Source organism: Micromesistius poutassou, assembly GCF_964030765.1.
Source record: "Micromesistius poutassou genome assembly, chromosome: 13".
Taxonomy (NCBI): Eukaryota; Metazoa; Chordata; class Actinopteri; order Gadiformes; family Gadidae; genus Micromesistius; species Micromesistius poutassou.
The window spans coordinates 9760474-9777985 of NC_140283.1; the positions used below are offsets into that span (position 1 = coordinate 9760474).

The window sequence follows — 17512 nt, forward strand, 5'->3', positions numbered from 1 at the left end:
CCTCCCTTTCCGTCAGTCGCTCCGGATATGAATCAGCGAGTACAGCGATCCGGGCGGTTGTCGTTGGTCTTTCAATTGTCATTGGCACGTGCCAAAAACGTTTTGTTAGATTGTGTTCGATTGTGTGTGTTTTGGAATAAGGGGGGGTGGCCTTCAATTGGATGTGTCCCCCCTCCCCCACCCATCCCGTTTGAGGAACCCATACAGCTGTACACAAATAAGAGGATATTCGGTGTGGCTGGACACACAGAGAACAGATGACAGATGTTTCGCTGTTTATTAGGCCGGGGGCCTCGTGATGTTCTCTCCCCAGCCCCCTTTCTCTCCAGCGGTATCTCGCATGCTGTGTGAGGCCTGGCCGCTTCACGCGATGCGTCTGCCCTGATCAGAAGAATCCCTAATTCACCAGCGCCATTTGATCCGAGAATCACAAGGCATTTATTAACAAGTCTGGAAAACACACACAACACTTGGCCGCTTTTAAAAGTCTATCGACAGAGGCCTGCAAAGTAGATATTTTAGTCTTTCAAACACGACATGATTTAGTCATGAGTGATGCCTCTGTCAACTGTGATCCCGCTGTGTGATATCCTGTTGAGAAAACTTTAGTTTCATCTTTCTCCCTCTCGCTCTCTCTCTCTCTCTCTCTCTCTCTCTCTCTCTCTCTCTCTCTCTCTCTCTCTCTCTCTCTCTCTCTCTCTCTCTCGCGCTATCTCTCCCCCGCTCCCTCTCTCGCTCTCTCTCTTTATCTCTTGCTCTTTCATCAATGTTTCTAGTCCAGTAAGAGCATAGCATACTAATATGCTACTCAGGTTCTGTCTGTGTATCACACAGGTAGTTAAACAGAGTCACTACTATAACCTATGATTGTACGGTCACATGCACACACACACTTTTCTAAGCTACATGTGCCAAGGCTGTCCAACTCAATTACCACAATGTGTGCTTTGGTTGTGTGTGTGTGTGTGTGTGTGTGTGTGTGTGTGTGTGTGTGTGTGTGTGTGTGTGTGTGTGTGTGATTGTGTGTGTGTGTGTGTGTGTGTGTGTGTGTGTGTGTGTGCGTGCGCGTCTAGTGCTCGGAGGGGGGGATCAATAAAGAAATCTGTCAAGAGGCTAGCTTGGTCACACACTAGTTTACAGCCATCAGAAGCAAGGGGGGGGGGGGGACTGGGGGGGCTCTGTGAGCTGCAGTCCCCCCCCACACACACCTACCGCCAGGAGAGTGGAGGCTGCGCTGAACGAGCACTTTAATAGCTCTGGAATGATCGACCGTATGCCCGGGCAACAGAGAGGAGCTGGTACAAGTGTTCAGGGAGGGGGGGGTGGGAAGATGAAGCAGAGACGGAGGGGAGAGGGGAGAGGGGAGGGGGGAGGGGGTTGGGGTGAATTATAGGGGGGGGAGAATGAGCAAGGTGGAAGGCCGCATGACTTTACAGATGATGCTGAATATGTGCTCAAGAGTGTGTGTGTGTGTGTGTGTGTGTGTGTGTGTGTGTGTGTGTGTGTGTGTCTGGGTGGGTGGGCGGGTGGGTATCAGTGTCTCTGTGTGTGTGTGTGTGGGCGGGGGTGTGTGTGTGGGCGGGTGGGTGGGTGTCAGTGCTTGTGGGTGGGCAAGTGTCAGTGTGTGTGGGTGTCAGTGTTTGTGGGTGTCTTGTTGGCACCTGCTTCACAGAGCTATTCACAGGTTGACATTAGGAACACCACACCTTCTTAATACGTGTATGTTACACAGTTAATTGTTCAGGATTAATTGTTTCATTCCAGAAATCTCAAACTAGTGTATCTCCCAAGCGCCCAACAAAGTTTTTATAGCTGCAACCACGTGCTCCAACACCAGCGAAAACGGGTATGAGATTGATCTGCTGCTAGTAATAGTTCCTGTAATGCTTGTTTTTATTTCCTGTTCCCCACGCTGTGGAGAACAAAACGAAAAAAAGCTAGCTTCGCTGGTGTTCAGTTTGACCGTGGTGGAAAATCAATAGAACGACAACCATCCGTTTCACCCTCTGTTCTGTATGTTTTGTTCCTGTTGAGGCGACGGCCACCGGCTGCCTTATCCACCGTCACCATCAGCCCCTCGCCTCCTAGCGTAGCCCCCCCTCACACTTCTGACTCAATATCTGAGACGGGACCTTTGTCCTTCTCGGCATCAGAAAGGTGCTGCTTCTAAATAAACAGCACAACATAGACCACCATGAAGGAGTCAATAGGTCTTGTGTGTATGGTTCCTCCAGCCATGGGGATTCACACATTTGGACACTGACTCATTTTTGAAAGGTTGTATCCGTGATTGACCTTTTTTCTAACTTCATTGCTAGCGTGTGGAGCCTCTGCTGCTGCTTTTCTTTTTTAATGCTGGCTGACTTCCAGTCAGTGTGGCTCTTTGCTCTCCAAGCTGCCTCTGAGTCTGGTCAGGTGACTGGCTTCAGAGTACCTGCAAGGATGCTCCAGGGAGGGGAAGAATCTCAGGATCAGAGATTAACAATATCTAAAAGGATTATAGTCTATGGGAAATATTCAAAATGGGGATTAAATTAGCTTGTATTGTTTTATATATCATAATCAAGCACAATTCTTGGTATTTCCAAAGAGTATAGAGCTGTTCCATCAATACTTGACGTTTGTGTGAAAGAAAACCTCAGAAAATGCACGTTGTTCGAGGCTTGCCCCAGTTTAGCGTTTGGTTCAAAAAATAAAAACACACCCCATTGTTAACCATTCAGCCCAAATTGTAACTAGTGCAAGCTGAAGCCAGAAGACACTTCTGGCTTCTGCTTGCACTGCTCTCCTGTCAGCGCGCCACATGAATGAATGGAGAACGCCGCCCCTTAGCAGACCCAAACAGCCGACACATTTCACTAGGCTGCTTGGCGGTGCATGCTGTGTATTCCCCTCCCCAGAAAGTCTGTGGTACCTAGTCCCCCAAGTTGGGATGTTACCAAGGCCCAAAGCCCGGAGCTGACAGCAGCCTTCGGCACCAGTGGCGGGGTCCTGATCTCTGAATTATTGCCTTCCCTGCAGGCCAGGGAACACAGGTGGAAAGAGAAGGAGAAAACCAAGGTGTGTGTGTGTGTGTGTGTGTGTGTGTGTGTGTGTGTGTGTGTGTGTGTGTGTGTGTGTGTGTGTGTGTGTGTGTGTGTGTGTGTGTGTGTGTTGGTCAGGGGTCGTTGGGTTGCTTTATTGAGGAATATTGAGCCAGAGTAAAAAAGAGCAGATTTATAAATATAAGCCCCAGTTATATGACAGTATTTCCTTAAGCACATACTCTTCACAGGTATAAAAACTTTTTGAAGAGCACACACCTGAAGGCCTCCTGCTGTGCTCATATCACCACTTGCTGTTTCCCTCCATTGGCTCATTACAGCTGCCTAGCCGATAGGAGGAGCAGAGACAGCTAGACACACAGACTAGCTGGCAGACAAACACAGAGGCAGACAGTCATAGCACTCAGACATGCAGAGCGACAGAAAGATATGCAAATACACAGCAATGCGGCTGGCAGACAGACAGGAAGGAAGACCATCATTCAAGGGGAGATGTAGGCAGAAAGACAGGCAAACAGGCAGAAAATAGATAGACAGACACAAACACTCCTTCGCTGTTTGCACAGTGTGACAGAAAGTAAACATCCACCTCTGCTTCCGCAGAGGCTTCTACTACGCCACTGTTTACCTGTCTTCATCTCTCTCTATCCCTGTTTCCCTCTCTCTCTCTCTCTCTCTCTCTCTCTCTCTCTCTCTCTCTCTCTTTCTCTCTATCCCTGTCTCTCTCTCAATCCCTGTCTCTCTCTCAACCCATCTCTCCCTGTTCTTCTCTTTCTCTCTCTCTCTCAATCCCTCTCTCCCTTTCTCTCTCTCCCTGTCTCTCTCCCTCTATCCCTGTCTCTTGCTCCATCTATCCCTGTCTCTCTCTACCTCTCTCTCTCTTTCTCCCTCCCTCCCTCCTCTCTCTCTCTCTCTCTCTCTCTCTCTCTCTCTCTCTCTCTCTCTCTCTCTCTCTCTCTCTCTCTCTCTCTCTGTGTCGTGTGTTGCTGCCCACTCACCTAGCTGGCCAGGCAGCGGCCGGCCAGCTAGGTGCCTGTGATGAATGTGCTGTCGGGATTTGCTGAGTTTAGATCTGGCCGGCCCAGAGGAAACCACCGCCCTGTCTCCATAATGAGAGGGATGAGCCGTGTCTCCATGCTTTGTCTGCATGCACGGTGGCGCATGCTCACTCTCTCTCTCTCTCTCTCTCTCTCTCTCTCTCTCTCTCTCTCTCTCTCTCTCTCTCTCTCTCTCTCTCTTCTCCTCTCTTTCTCTCACTCAGTCACTCACTCAAACACCCAGCCACTCACTCACTCACACATGTTGGGCAGATGATTTTTTTAAGTCATTCTTGGTGGCTGAGTGTGGGCAGCAGACTGGTGCTTTATGCCTGTGATGTGGTACTGAGGCATTTCACTGAAATCAGTTTCAAATAGAGCAGGCAGGGGGGAGGGGGTAGGGGGGTATGAGAAGAATTGTCTAACACACCAACAATGTTTGGGTATCTGTTCCTCTTCTTTCCAGGGGGGGATGGGGGAGAAATGGGTCAGAGACACAATTTGCTCTGCAGTCATCTGTCTGCCTCTTGTTAGCACTCCATCTGGATCATTAGCCACTTAGCCTCCATCCCAGGCACTAGCAAAGACTTGCGCTGCACACACTCGCCAGACGCACCACACTTCACACGCACTTACACTTCTGTGTTGGATGGTAATGTCGCTGCTCTTTTCGCCTTTTTTTTGGCGTTTTCACTGCACGTTGACAAACTAGTAACCGCAGGGAAGTCTGGGTAATAACGAGCCGCCGAGTGTCACCCGGCGAACAGCAAAGAAGAAATAGTAGTAGATGACAGAGCAGAGAGAGAGAGGGAGAGAGGGAGGGCGGGAGAGAGAGAGATATAGAGAGAGAGGGCAGGCGAGAGAGAGAGACAGTGTGAGAGAGAGAGAGAGAGAGAGAGGGGGCGGGAGAGAGAGAGACAGTGTGAGAGAGAGAGTGAGAGGGGGCGGGAGAGAGAAAGAGACAGTGCGAGAGGGGGAGATAGGGAGGGAGAATGAGAAGAGAGAGCGAGTTCTTACCTCTACAGAGAGTGATATTACAGCAGCCTGGAGTGTACTGTACGGCGTGCTGCAGCAGCACTCATCTGCATAGACAGTGCTAGCAACAACAACCACCGGGAGGAAGAAATCTGTAATCATATTGATGTGGCTTCAGAGTTTGTGGATTGTTTTTTTCCAGCTCTGTTTCATATATGACTAATGAGAAACTTGTTTATTCCTGGGGAGGCTTACATTGCTCAGTGTTGGGGAGGAGGTCGTGGGTTTATTCTCGGATATAATTGACTCATTCCTTCATGCCTGGAAGAAATCTTGATCTTCAGGTTTATACGCTTCCAAGTAATAACTGAACCAACCGTAATTCAGGATCCAACCAGGATTCTATACTATGATAGTAGAGTTATTAATTTTTGGGTTCTCATACAGGATCTAGAGAATTAGTCATGTCAGTCATGTCGAGTCTCCTTGGGAGTCATGGTGGGTGCTGGCGGTCCACGGAGGTCTGTGCCATCATGATTCCTTTCTATAGCTTATACAGAGAGGAGACGCCACACCTCTCTGCCCGCCAACGATAAGGTTTTTTATCGGGGTCTGCTCTCCTAGATCCACCGTGTTCTGTGATGGTAACAGAGGCACCTCGTGAAGGATGTGGCACTAGGCCACACACAGGGTCTTCGTCACGTGAGAGGCTAGATGGTGAGGCCACTTGCTGTTATGTTGGCCCTTATAATGCACTTCACATTATGCTGGATATGGGGAAATCAGTCTAAGTTGTACGTAGGCCAACTAGAAAATGTGCTACTCCTCCAGTGATCATTGCCTCCTCTAGCAAATAATACACACTGGGCTTAATGTAGTTATTGAATGGACATCTTTCAACATTTATTTTATTGGTCATCTTCATATCCTGTTTTCAGTGAGCTTCCTGATACAATACATCATATTTGTGTGTGTGTGTGTGTGCGTATGCGTGTGTGTGTGCGTCTATGTAGGCTTGTGTCCGCGTGGGAGCGTGTGCGTCTATGTAAGCATCTGTGTATGCATGTCTCTACAATGGGGTGCGTGTGTGTGTGTATGTGTGTGTGTGTGTGTGTGTGTGTGTGTGGGCTACTGGGCTGTTGCATAGATAGCAAACACTGCACTAATCTCCTGCACTTCAGATGTGAAAGCAATGCATTCCAGAAATAACTTCCACGCCTTATAACGATGTGGAACACAGTCCTGGCAGTCAGTGTCATCATGTTTTCCAATATAATTACAGACATCTCTAGAAGTCTGGCCCAATCTGTCCTGGCACATAGCAAAGTTGCTGCACTGGCACATAGCAAAGCCCCTGTGGGCAGGACTAAAGCACCGATTGTATTTCTCATTAACACGTCCAAATAGGAAATATTAGCCAGAGCACAGAATCACCCCCCACCCCCCCCGATCACGTGAGCCAACGATCTGTCGGCCCTGGAAAGCGAAGGGCACGATGCACCTGCTGTGCTTCCAAGTCACATGTGAGGCTTTATTTCAAACGGAGCGATACGTCAATACGTCTTCTGGTGAATCATCACCACTTAAAAATAACTCTGAGGGAAGATGGCGACGTTGGGTCGATAAGGTTGACAGAAACCTGTGGCTGTACGCCGCTGCCCCTTTATGTGTTGGGTCTAATTTCACAATAATTATGGCCATGGGGTTGGAGGCTCATTAGGATGCCTTACCCGCCCCCTACCTGCTCCTTGAAGGTAGGGTGGGAAATCTGGAGGAACCAGTAACACATAAAACATAAAACACACGACTGGCTTGTTAGCTGTAGCCATAGGACTGCCTAGCCTCATGGAAGACTCTGGTAATGCAGAGTCCAAGGGTATAGTGCACGATTGTAGCCATGTAGGTAGTAAGACAGATAGGTAGGCTATCCAAACATTTCATTGGGTCCAAAACAAAGTTTAGATTTTTTGATTTCCTGATGTGTTGATTGCCGGGATGTAAAGAGAATTTCAACAAACATGACAAAACATCCTTCTAGGATTGCATACCCTAGCTTTGAACTATACTATTTATCTTTAGGATGAAAGTGTGCAATAGCAAAGCGTATGATCTTATGTTGAATCACATCGTTACCTAGAATTCCCATCCGACATTCCAACGTCTCTGAGCGAGTTAGGGTGTGGCTCAAACAGTGTGTTGCGTGTTGATGTGCAGGTGAGAGAGAATGCCAAGCAGGACCTAAAGGACGGACTGGCGCTCTACAACACAGACAACAACGTGGGATTACGCAACGCCTGGAACATCATTCAGGCGGAGGTGAGAGGCCAGCTCAAACACACACCTAACGCCCCGTCACGTACACACCCAGACCAACGGTCATACAGACACCATCACAGACACATGGGCGTGCACTGCTGTGAAGTGCATGCAACAGCAGTGCTACGGTGAACTCAGTGTCTCTCGCACATTGCAGGATATTTGAACGCACATGGTTGCTTTATTAATGCATTCATATTTTTGAGGAATACATTTAACGCTAACTTAATTAGTTTTTCCTGCCTGTATGCTAATGCTGGATGTTCAGTGTAAAAAAAATATTGTATGTAAATATATTCATAGGCTGGCAGATGTATTGTCAATGCTACTCTCGCAGCATCTGTGCCATATCTCCAGCTTCGGAACAAGGGTTTTATCCATTATTGCAATCACGCTGTAAAAGAATAGTGCTTTAATCATGCAAATCTGGTATATTTAATAACGTGTTGTTGAGCAGGCATTCAGAAAGTATTTCCTCCTCATCTGCTTTCTTGTGTGTCTATGTGTGTTTGTCCGTGTGGCTTTCTGATGTGTGTGTATGTGTGATTGTGCGTGCGTGCGTGCACATTTGTGAACGATCCATGCGTGCACGTGTGTGTGTGTTGGTGCTTGTGTGTTTGTGTGTGTGTGTGTGTGTGTGTGTGTGTGTGTGTGTGTGTGTGTGTGTGTGTGTGTGTGCGTGCGTGTGTTGTATCTCCTCAGTGGAAGTGCTGCGGTGTGACTGCCTACACCGACTGGCACGACGCCCTAAAGGACAAGTTTGTGCCAGATCGCTGCTGCCAGGAGCACTACCAGGAGTGTGGCCGCAACTCCACCAACATGTTCTGGAGCAGGGTGAGTCCCCACGGCCCCTCCCCCCCTCCATCAGCCCCCCTGGCCTGCCTGCTAGCCCTGGACAGCTACCCCCCCCTTGTGTAACATAAGATGCTACACTGCAAGAGAGGTGGAAGCGAATTCACCATCCGCTCTGGAGGAGAGACCTCATCTCCATTCTCCAAGGGGGCGTTTTTCATTTGAAAAGCTCATTGCTTTCCTCTCCTCCATTGTTCAGCTATCAAAAAGCTTGTCGACAAACTGTTTGGTTGGGTTTCTCAATGGCTGTTTTTTATGAATGTTTCTGTATTTATTTATATTTATTGGCATGCAGCCATTATATATATATAGAGTATCTATATATATATATATATATATGTATTAACCAGCCAGACTCCCGATCACTGAACACGCCCAAGGACAAACAAGCAGTGTGCATCTGTGAATCAACCGTACTCTTTCCCGGCTCAAATTCGACCGTGGTGAACATAGACGGGAGAGAAATGCTGTTCAGCTACTGATTCAACAATTGTTTAATTATGTGAATACGATATTTCCATTATATATATATATATGTATCTATTCTACCCTCAGGGCTGCTTTGAGAAGGTGGAGGAGTGGCTGGACGACAACAAGCACCTCATGGGAACCGTCGCCATGGTGATCTTGGTAGTGCAGGTAAAGTAGCCATGTTTTGTCTTCCTCCATATCCTCCTCACAACTCGTCTCTCTTCCTCCTCCTCCTCGAAGAAGTTGTTCTTCGTCTGCTTCGGGTGCGTGGGCGTCGCCGGTACTGGCACCAGCTTCTCGTCAATATTTATAAATGGGATGCTGTGTGCGTGTGTGTGTGTGTATGTGTGTGACACACACACACACACACACACACACACACACACACACACACACACACACACACACACACACACACACACACACACACTGTGTGTGTGTGTGTGTGTGTGTATGCGGGCTTGTGTGAATGTGTGTTTAACACCCACGTGAATTTAAATATTGAAGCGTTTTGTTGACTGCACGCCCCCCTTCCCTCTCCAATCCTGTCTGGCAGAATGAAAGCCTCAGGACTCGTGGGCCAGTAGGTCACTGCAGTGGCTCAACTGCCCTAAGGAGATATGGGAGGCACTGAGAGATACTGAGAGTAGCTGAGAGTTTCAGTGGGAGACAAAGAGAGACAGAGAGAGAGAGAGATAGAGAGAGAGACAGAGAGAGAGAGAGAGAGAGATTGAGTGGGAGAGAGAAGGAGAGCGAGAAGGAGCAAAGAGGGAGTGAGACAGAGCGAGAGGGAGGAAGAGAGAGCGCAAAAAGGAGGGCAAGAGTGAGCGGGAGAGAGAGTGTGAGCGAGTGAGAGGGCAGGAAATGAAGTGAAGAAGTGTGTGAAATTGAGTGGAGATAAGCATTCTCTTTCCCCATCACTGTTGGTTATTTTTATGTTATCAATTTGATAAAAAAAAAAAAAAAAGTTCTCTCACACTTTTGACATGTTAGTCTACGCAGTGGTAGTTACTCTGTTGTTTGGTTACGGGCTTCTGCCAGATTTATGCTGCGGTGGTGGGGTTACTATGGTGTGTACTCTCTCCCTCGCTCTCTTGTGTCAAAATGTAATCACGCTTCTTTCAGTCATCCTGACCTGCAGCTCGCCCCTCTCTCTCGCTCTCTCTGCTGTATGCCATTGTTCTCTTCCTATTATCTGGTATAGACTTGCGTGTGTTACCACCCTGTAGCCGGTACAGCACAACCTAGGTCACACACATTAGTGCAGTATTCAGACAACACGCTTTGTTCTTATTCGTCCAATTTGAAATGAGAAATGTCACAAGGGTGACTCACTTACTTTCTCCATCTCGGGTCGATCCTGATCCACTCCATAATTGAGTGGTGGATATCCAAATTGCTCATTTGATACTTATTTCCTTTCATGCAACACTCCCTGCAAACTCACACACAGAAGCACATACAAACACACACACACACACACACACAAACACACAAACACGGCGAAGCACGTACAAACACACACACACACGAAGCATGTACAAACATGCACACAAAAAGATGCACATATAAGCAACCACACACACACACACACACACACACACACACACACACACACACACACACATACTAAAATAACATATAAACCCAGGCACATTTACGCAGAAGAACATACAAACAGGCACACATAGGAAAAGCACAGGAACACACACACGCACACAGGCAAACACACATTCTAGCGTTGCAGTACATCAAGCATTGGTTTACGCTCTTATGCTCACACACATACATACCCACAGACACAGATACACAAACACACACACACACAAGTCGATTTGAGAAGGTTGGAAGAGCAGAGAGGAGTAGATGCTAGCATGTAAACTTGACAGAATTCACAGCAGCTGAATCAAACCAGATCCAACAACTGTGAACAACTCTATTAGGAATGATTTCAATTAGCAGTCAACGTTTGAAAGACATTGGCTAGGACGAAATAACAATATCCCAATGTATTTCTTGATTTGGAAAACCTCTTCACTACTTGGTACAAAAGTGTTGCATATCCAGACGGATGGATGTTTCAGAACTAGACGAGATGTGTCCCCAGAGTCCTCCAGGGATGGAGTCCTGCGATGTCACAGTATTCAGAGAGAATAAAGCCGACTGGATGTACAGCTCACCGAAAAAACGTGTGGCTGTCAAGTGTGCCACAGATGTGGAATGTGTAGATAATTTAGTTTATACTTCAATTCAAGAATGTACTGAGAAAGTCTGCATTGGTCTGGCCCTAAGCTTGTATTTACTGCCACACTGTTTATCTCTTTTGCTATTGTGGTGCACTCTGATTGACAGCAGCTTAGGCTCGCATTTTACTTACTCAAATGGATATTCACAACCAAGGTTTGGACTTAAACTCAAAGGAGTGAGTCAGCAGGCTTCCCTACAATAGTCATTCCCTAAAAGTATAGCATTGGAGCCAGTGTCACTTTCAGGAGTTTCAGCGTCCTTCTTTAAAACCAAAGACTATATATGCTGTATTTCTCAGTCTGTCAGCTCCCTGGACCATGCAAGATAATAGGGTTTTGGATCATCCTGGTGACTATGTTTGATGTTTGAGTATCAGGGGTAATGGAAACTTCAAAGGGTGAGCCAGCTACTTTGATTCAGTGGCATCTCAATTTACCTCATCATGCCTGCACACACTGTACATCACACATTGTATTGAGTACACGCACAAGATAGGGAGGTAGGTAAGAGGAAAGAAGATAAGAAATAGAGGGAGGAAGGAAGGAAGAGAGGAAAGAAGTAAGGGAGGAGAAAAGAAGCAGGTTAGGAAGGAAGGAGGAGGAACGAACAGAAGAAAGATGGAAGGAAGGAAGGAAGGGAGGGAGGACGGAAGGAAGAAAGAAAGGGAGAGGAAGGAAGGGAAGCTAATTGCCTGGTTAATTGCACGCTGGCCCAAGGCACAAACATCAACGTGACCCTCCACAGGCCTAATGTTGTGTACTGTTGTAACGGGATGTTGTTCTGTTGATCTGTGTTGACCATCTCCTAATGTCCCCCTCTTGTGTCTCGCAGCTTCTGGGCATGGCGTTCTCCATGACGCTCTTCCACCACATCCACAGAACGGGGAAGAAGTACGACGCATAGCCTTTAGAAGGAGCCCGGTGGAGAGCAGTCTCACCGCTCATCACTGCCTGATGGTACAGACTCTGGATGACCACCACCTGCCCGCCATTGCTTGTATCCAGTCCCATCAATTCTCTCCTGGAAAAAACGTCTGCTCAGATTCAAGCTGTGTCCGTCCCGACGCTTGCCCCCACTTTCTCCATCTCCCCCCCCCCACCCCCCCTCCTCCTACCCACCCGTCTCTTTCTCTCTCTCTCCCCCATCCGCCTCATTTTGCCAAAGAGTATCGCAACTGGAAGAAAACGGAGCTCAACATTTTTTTGCAAGAGAGGAAGCCATTTTGGTGTTCACTCCTGTGTGGTGTGCGCTCCGACGTTATTTCACTCTCGCTTGGACTAACTGGTTTGCCGGAAGGAAAGGACTCTAAGACAATGAGTGTTATTTCGAACACTCGTTCCCTCGACCAGAGCAAAAAGACAGACATTAGGCTCGATAATACTGAAGCCCCTCGTCATAGAGGAGGTAACGGGTCGATTCATTGTCTTTTCCCCGCTTTCACGGCTGGATGATAACAAACTCCGAAACATAGCATGCTTCTTTTGTACCTCCCCAGTGACCTTGGTTGGTGTCAAATGTCTTTTATTCAAAGAGATGTTGTCCGTTGTCTTTTTCCTCGTATTACCTTCACCCCTCGTCGCGCCTGTGGAATGTGAGCGGCCGGCGAGGTCGGTGCAATTAAACCGAGCGATGGGATTGGCTGTGGGGGCACGGTGACGCGGCGGCAGAGGGGTTGTGGACCGCGACACAGGACCGGTTGTGACCAGTGTTGTGCGGTATCTCGTTGACACGTTTTATTATCTTTCAACAGTCAGTTCAAATGTTGTTTATTTCTTCAAGGTTTTCAGTGAGACGTTGCAAAAGTAATTAATTTCGCGGTTCATGGTTCCCGTTTATGTATCTACAGTACATCCGGGAGGATTCATTATAGCTGTGTCATCTCTTGCCCCTGTTTGGAGAGGGTTTGAATATCCTCTTCCCTTTGCTAGTCCTCGCTAATGAAAGTGCACTACACACACACGCACACACACACACACACACACACACACACACACACACAAACACGTTAACACTGTTCAGCATCACTAGTGTTTCTTGTCAAAAACAACATATATTGTCAAAGGGTTTAATTATCCCCCAACAGACCTGTCAGATGAAGATCTATGGAGGCTTACCCCTCCCTCCCTAGTTCGAGCATCCCGGGTAAATATTCTTGTTTATGTGTGTGTGTTTTATCAAACTCACGCTGGGCAGAACCAGAGCAGGCACCAATGCTGCTATCAAGTCATCAAATCATATCTAGTAGAAGAACAGTGTTACTCCTCTTCAATTATCCCAACTCGACAACTATATTTTCCCCTCTGCTCTCCTTCCCTCCTGTTTCACACCCTCTTCTCTCTGTCCCGGTGAGCTGGAAAACCAATTTGCACACCGTGTCGCCGCACACGCCCGCGCCCTCGCCGCGGCTCACCCGCCTGCCCGCCACGGGCTGTTGAACATCCACACAACACGGTCTAGTTAGCTGTCGACGGTTCCTCTCTCTGCAGCAGCTCACTGTGTGTGCGTCCGCGTTGTGTGTGTGTGTGTGTGTGTGTGTGTACGTGTGCGTCCACATTGTGTGTGTGTGTGTGTGTGTGTGTGTGTGGGGGGGAGGGAAGGTGTGTTTAATGCCTCACAGATCAAAAAGCAGCGTACTGTATGCTGTGATGGGTACATCTGGGTCACCCATAGTGCACGGCGGGAGGCCCCAGCGTCGGCAGGTTTCCACAGGAAGAGCTCCGCTGAAGGGTAGCGGTAATGAACTCGACGCGCCGGGGTAACGGACTGCTCCCGCACTCGGATGTGCGCGAGCTCGCTCTGTGACGGCGCACGCGTGGCCGAAGAGATCGGTGCAAGCTAATTGGATGAATCCTTAATGGCTTTCAACAGTTATGGGCAAGTATATGGGGAGAAATGGTCTGTGTCGTTTCACGAATCGCCAGGTGGGAAACCTGCTACAGTAATCATTTGGGGACCAGGAGAGTGTGTGTGTGTGTTTGTGTGTTGGTTTTAAACGAGGTGAACCCCACGTTGCGGAGGCTTTGGAGGATGTCAGAGGTGATGAGACACCAAGCAGCGCTGCTATCAACAGGAACCGTTGAGACAGGGAGTAAGAGAAAAGGATGTGAGTCGTACAGCGGGGTGTTGTCATGTGTGTGTTTCTTTGTGACACGGGAAGCCTCCAGATGCGACATCCAGCAACTCACAAAAAAAGCCCTTTGCTTTCTATTTTTTTCTTGAAATGACAACCCTGTCTCAAATAGCCAGAGAAATCAACAGGAAGCTGGGGGTTTGGGTGGGTGAGTTGGCAGAGCCAGGTAAGACAAAACCGACATGTAGTGAAACGTAGTATATCTCATTTGAACATCTTTTGTTTGTTAACATCACTGGCTTTGTGATTTGTGATACTTTTCATGGATTTATTGTCCTATGATGGATTTATCATGGATTTATTGGCCTATGTCATGGGGATGGACCGCTCAAAGAAATTGCATTTCCAACCCTCTTGACCCACCATTTACATCGTAAATCCTATTACACCATAATGTGATTGTGAAACTATATACCACTCAATTACTCTTTTAATTTCTTCTTGTTTTGTTTTTTTGTATGCAAGGACGAAGCAGAATGGACATGCAGTACCGATAGAAAACAGATTATATTATACAAACTGTGCTGGTCTTGGCCATATTTAGGGAGGTGTTCCAGACAAGGATGTTTAAGTGTTACTTTAACATTTTCCATTGGTTGTTACCTGTTAAAGAAAGTGTTACATCCTGCATCACAGGTTAGAATATGGAAATGAAAAAATGATTATTTTAACAAATATTGATTAATGCTATTTTTGTATATTGGCTATTTCATGTGCATTTATTTTTTTTAAATATGCAGTTGTTTGGTTATTTGGTGTTGTCTATTTGTTACATGACAGGGGCTTAAAGTCACTCATTTTATAAACTAGGACATCTTTTCAAATATAACAACTGACATTGGGTTGGGCATCACCAAAATGCAATTGTCTCTCTGACTTAACATATGATCAAAGGCATTTAAAATGATAGTAGATTATTCTAGATCTGATTATAGTCAAGTGTTGGTCATTAGGAATAGAGACAAAGGCCTTACGGTTATCACCCTTTATATGATTTTGTTTTTTTGATTTGAGTGACATCTGAGGTGTTTTTGAAAGCAGCCTGTGAAAAGCCTAGAATGGGAATACCAACAATCTTTCTTCTAATCTAGCAGATGGTATTGTATAACATAGCTTGTCTCACTATATCACTCCACTACTTACTCTTGGATGTAAATATGCTAATTTTACAAGGGATTTACCATGTAATGTCTTTATTGCAAATCCGCTGGTGGCAATTACTTCTGCGTTAGCATCATGTTGACATATTCTGGTATTGGATAACTTTTTTTAAACAGTTTTGCCTTTTTCCACTTGGTTCAATGAAGGAATTGCATCCCTAATTCATCCTCTGTTTCATTTATTAAGGAGTTGTTTTTGCATTTTCCTTCTCACATTAGAACTTTACACCTTGTAAATGATTTGTAATTGTGTTTATTCATCAGTGTTCATCTATAAGTAAGTGTTTGCAGCGTGTACCGAGCAAAACATTTTCAGAAGGAGTATAAGTATTCCCTCTCATCTAACACACTGTCTGTACCCCACCGAGACGGAAGGAGCCGGAATGTACACGTTCTCCCTGTCTTCTGTTCACTGTAAGGCAACGTAAGCCATACAAAATGTTCCATTTTTTTTGTTTTTTTTCAACAAACCCACGTTGAGTCTCCTCCTTATCTTTCCCTAGTGCTATACCTGACTCTCTGAGCAGTGGAGTCGTACTCTCCACAGCTTGCTGTGTTAGATGTTGTGTTATGGTAGGAGGTGGCAACACCGTCTGATACCTGTCAGAAATCGTTTAGGTTTTGATTTCTCCTTTTTATTTTTTTTGCTCCTTGCTATATGTAAAAGCACTCAGAATATCTATATTAGGTGGGTGCACTCCATGCTTCAATCTCTAAAACAAACATATTTTTTAAATAAAGAAGAAAAAAGTGTAAGAAGAAATCCAATGATACCCTACACTGCTTGCCTTTCATGTTTCGTCACTTTTCTGCGCTTGGCCTAGTCCCTTATTTCTTGGCACTGACAATTACCGAGGTTGCATTTTGGATTGTGTTTGAAGCCGACCCGTTTGTTAAATTATTCGGGGTGGGTTGGGCGGGGGGGGATTAGATAGCACTTGGAGTTCCCCTCGGGGTTGGGGAAATTGTGTCATACGAGATGCAAACCCTGACTAAATGGAGTTCCTTTTTTAGGTTCACAAAAAAACCAGCGGGACACTTTGCTCGCCTTTTGAGAAAGATGATTAATTTAAAACACAGTCCCGTCCCGATTGGACAATGAGGTTTGCACAGATAGGGTTTTCACAATGGGGTAAAAGTTGTAGTTGACCAATTTGACAACTGTCTATCTGGTGGTGTTAGCAGTCAACCTGGCGCCTTGCACCATTCCATCCTGGCTTTCCTTCACTGTTCCTTATATGCAACATCGCGAAAAAGAAAAAGACCAACAAACACATGACCTATTTTAGTCTTTGTACACAGTACTTTGTATTGGTATCATGAACTCAAATAAAATGAATAGAATCAATGGTGCCAACACGTTTTATGCTAGTTACTTTACAGTGTCTTTACATTGGTTTTATACGTCTGTGGTAGGGCTGTCAAAATTGCTAAAAAAATGGCGTTTGAATATTCACTCTAAAAAAAACACATATATTCGAACTATTCGAATATCTATATTTGCACATTATGTCAATGATGCGTATTACGTCAATAACAGGACAAACTAATACAACGAGACATAACTACTTGTATAGGTAGTTTATCTAAGTTTAAACATATTTGACGACATATTACCTACACAAAAATAAGTAAATGAAATACGAACAACAGAGTACGTGGATAAAGTCTGGCTTTTGAGTACCTCACAAATATATTTTAAAGCAGATATCTCTCTCACCACCTGCTCAGCTGTACAGAAACTCATTTCTGCCTCGTCATTTACTCTTTTGCTGTGCTTTTGAAGGTTACATTTCATAAATCCTTTGGAACTTTTAATAAACCACCAGTACACCTACCAGTCATTCTTCATGTATTACATTTAACATAAATTCCAAAGAGCAGATCACAGGAAATGTGAAAAAAAAAAATAATTTGAGTCAGAATTGAAACAGCTACCTAGAATCTGTGAATTCAAATTAGTAGCCAACTCAATTGTATTCGTCTGGAATAGGGAGAACTTTGCAGATAATCTTTCCAACTCTTGACATTTCCTGTGCCCTGTTTGACAGCTGTCGCCTAGTATCTAGCGTTAAAGATGAATCAAGGGTGTGAAATCGTTTCTGGGGCAGACAGGCACTGACATGTCACCTGAGGGACAAGCTGTGATTTTACAGGAGAGTGGTGATTGAGCAGAAAACCCCAAAGATGAACGTGTTCTTGCTGTCAAGAACAGTTCTGAGGCCTTCTGAATAAGGCACCTTTTTATTTTATTTTGTTTTCCACAGTCAGACACATCTG

General features: G+C 46.0%; 1 protein-coding gene across 2 annotated transcripts in view; it reads left to right on the plus strand.

The window, feature by feature from the left end:
* The window catches only part of tspan9a (tetraspanin 9a), a 139101-nt gene extending 124278 nt beyond the window's left edge, over positions 1 to 14823 (plus strand). For both annotated transcript variants that reach the window (XM_084477126.1, XM_084477125.1), the window contains 4 exons: positions 7271 to 7372; positions 8075 to 8206; positions 8780 to 8863; positions 11774 to 14823. In XM_084477126.1, the coding sequence (XP_084333252.1) occupies positions 7271 to 7372; positions 8075 to 8206; positions 8780 to 8863; positions 11774 to 11845 (390 nt within the window). In that variant the 3' untranslated portion in view covers positions 11846 to 14823. The remainder of the gene's footprint in view (positions 1 to 7270; positions 7373 to 8074; positions 8207 to 8779; positions 8864 to 11773) is intronic.
* The last annotated feature ends 2689 nt before the right edge of the window (positions 14824 to 17512 follow it).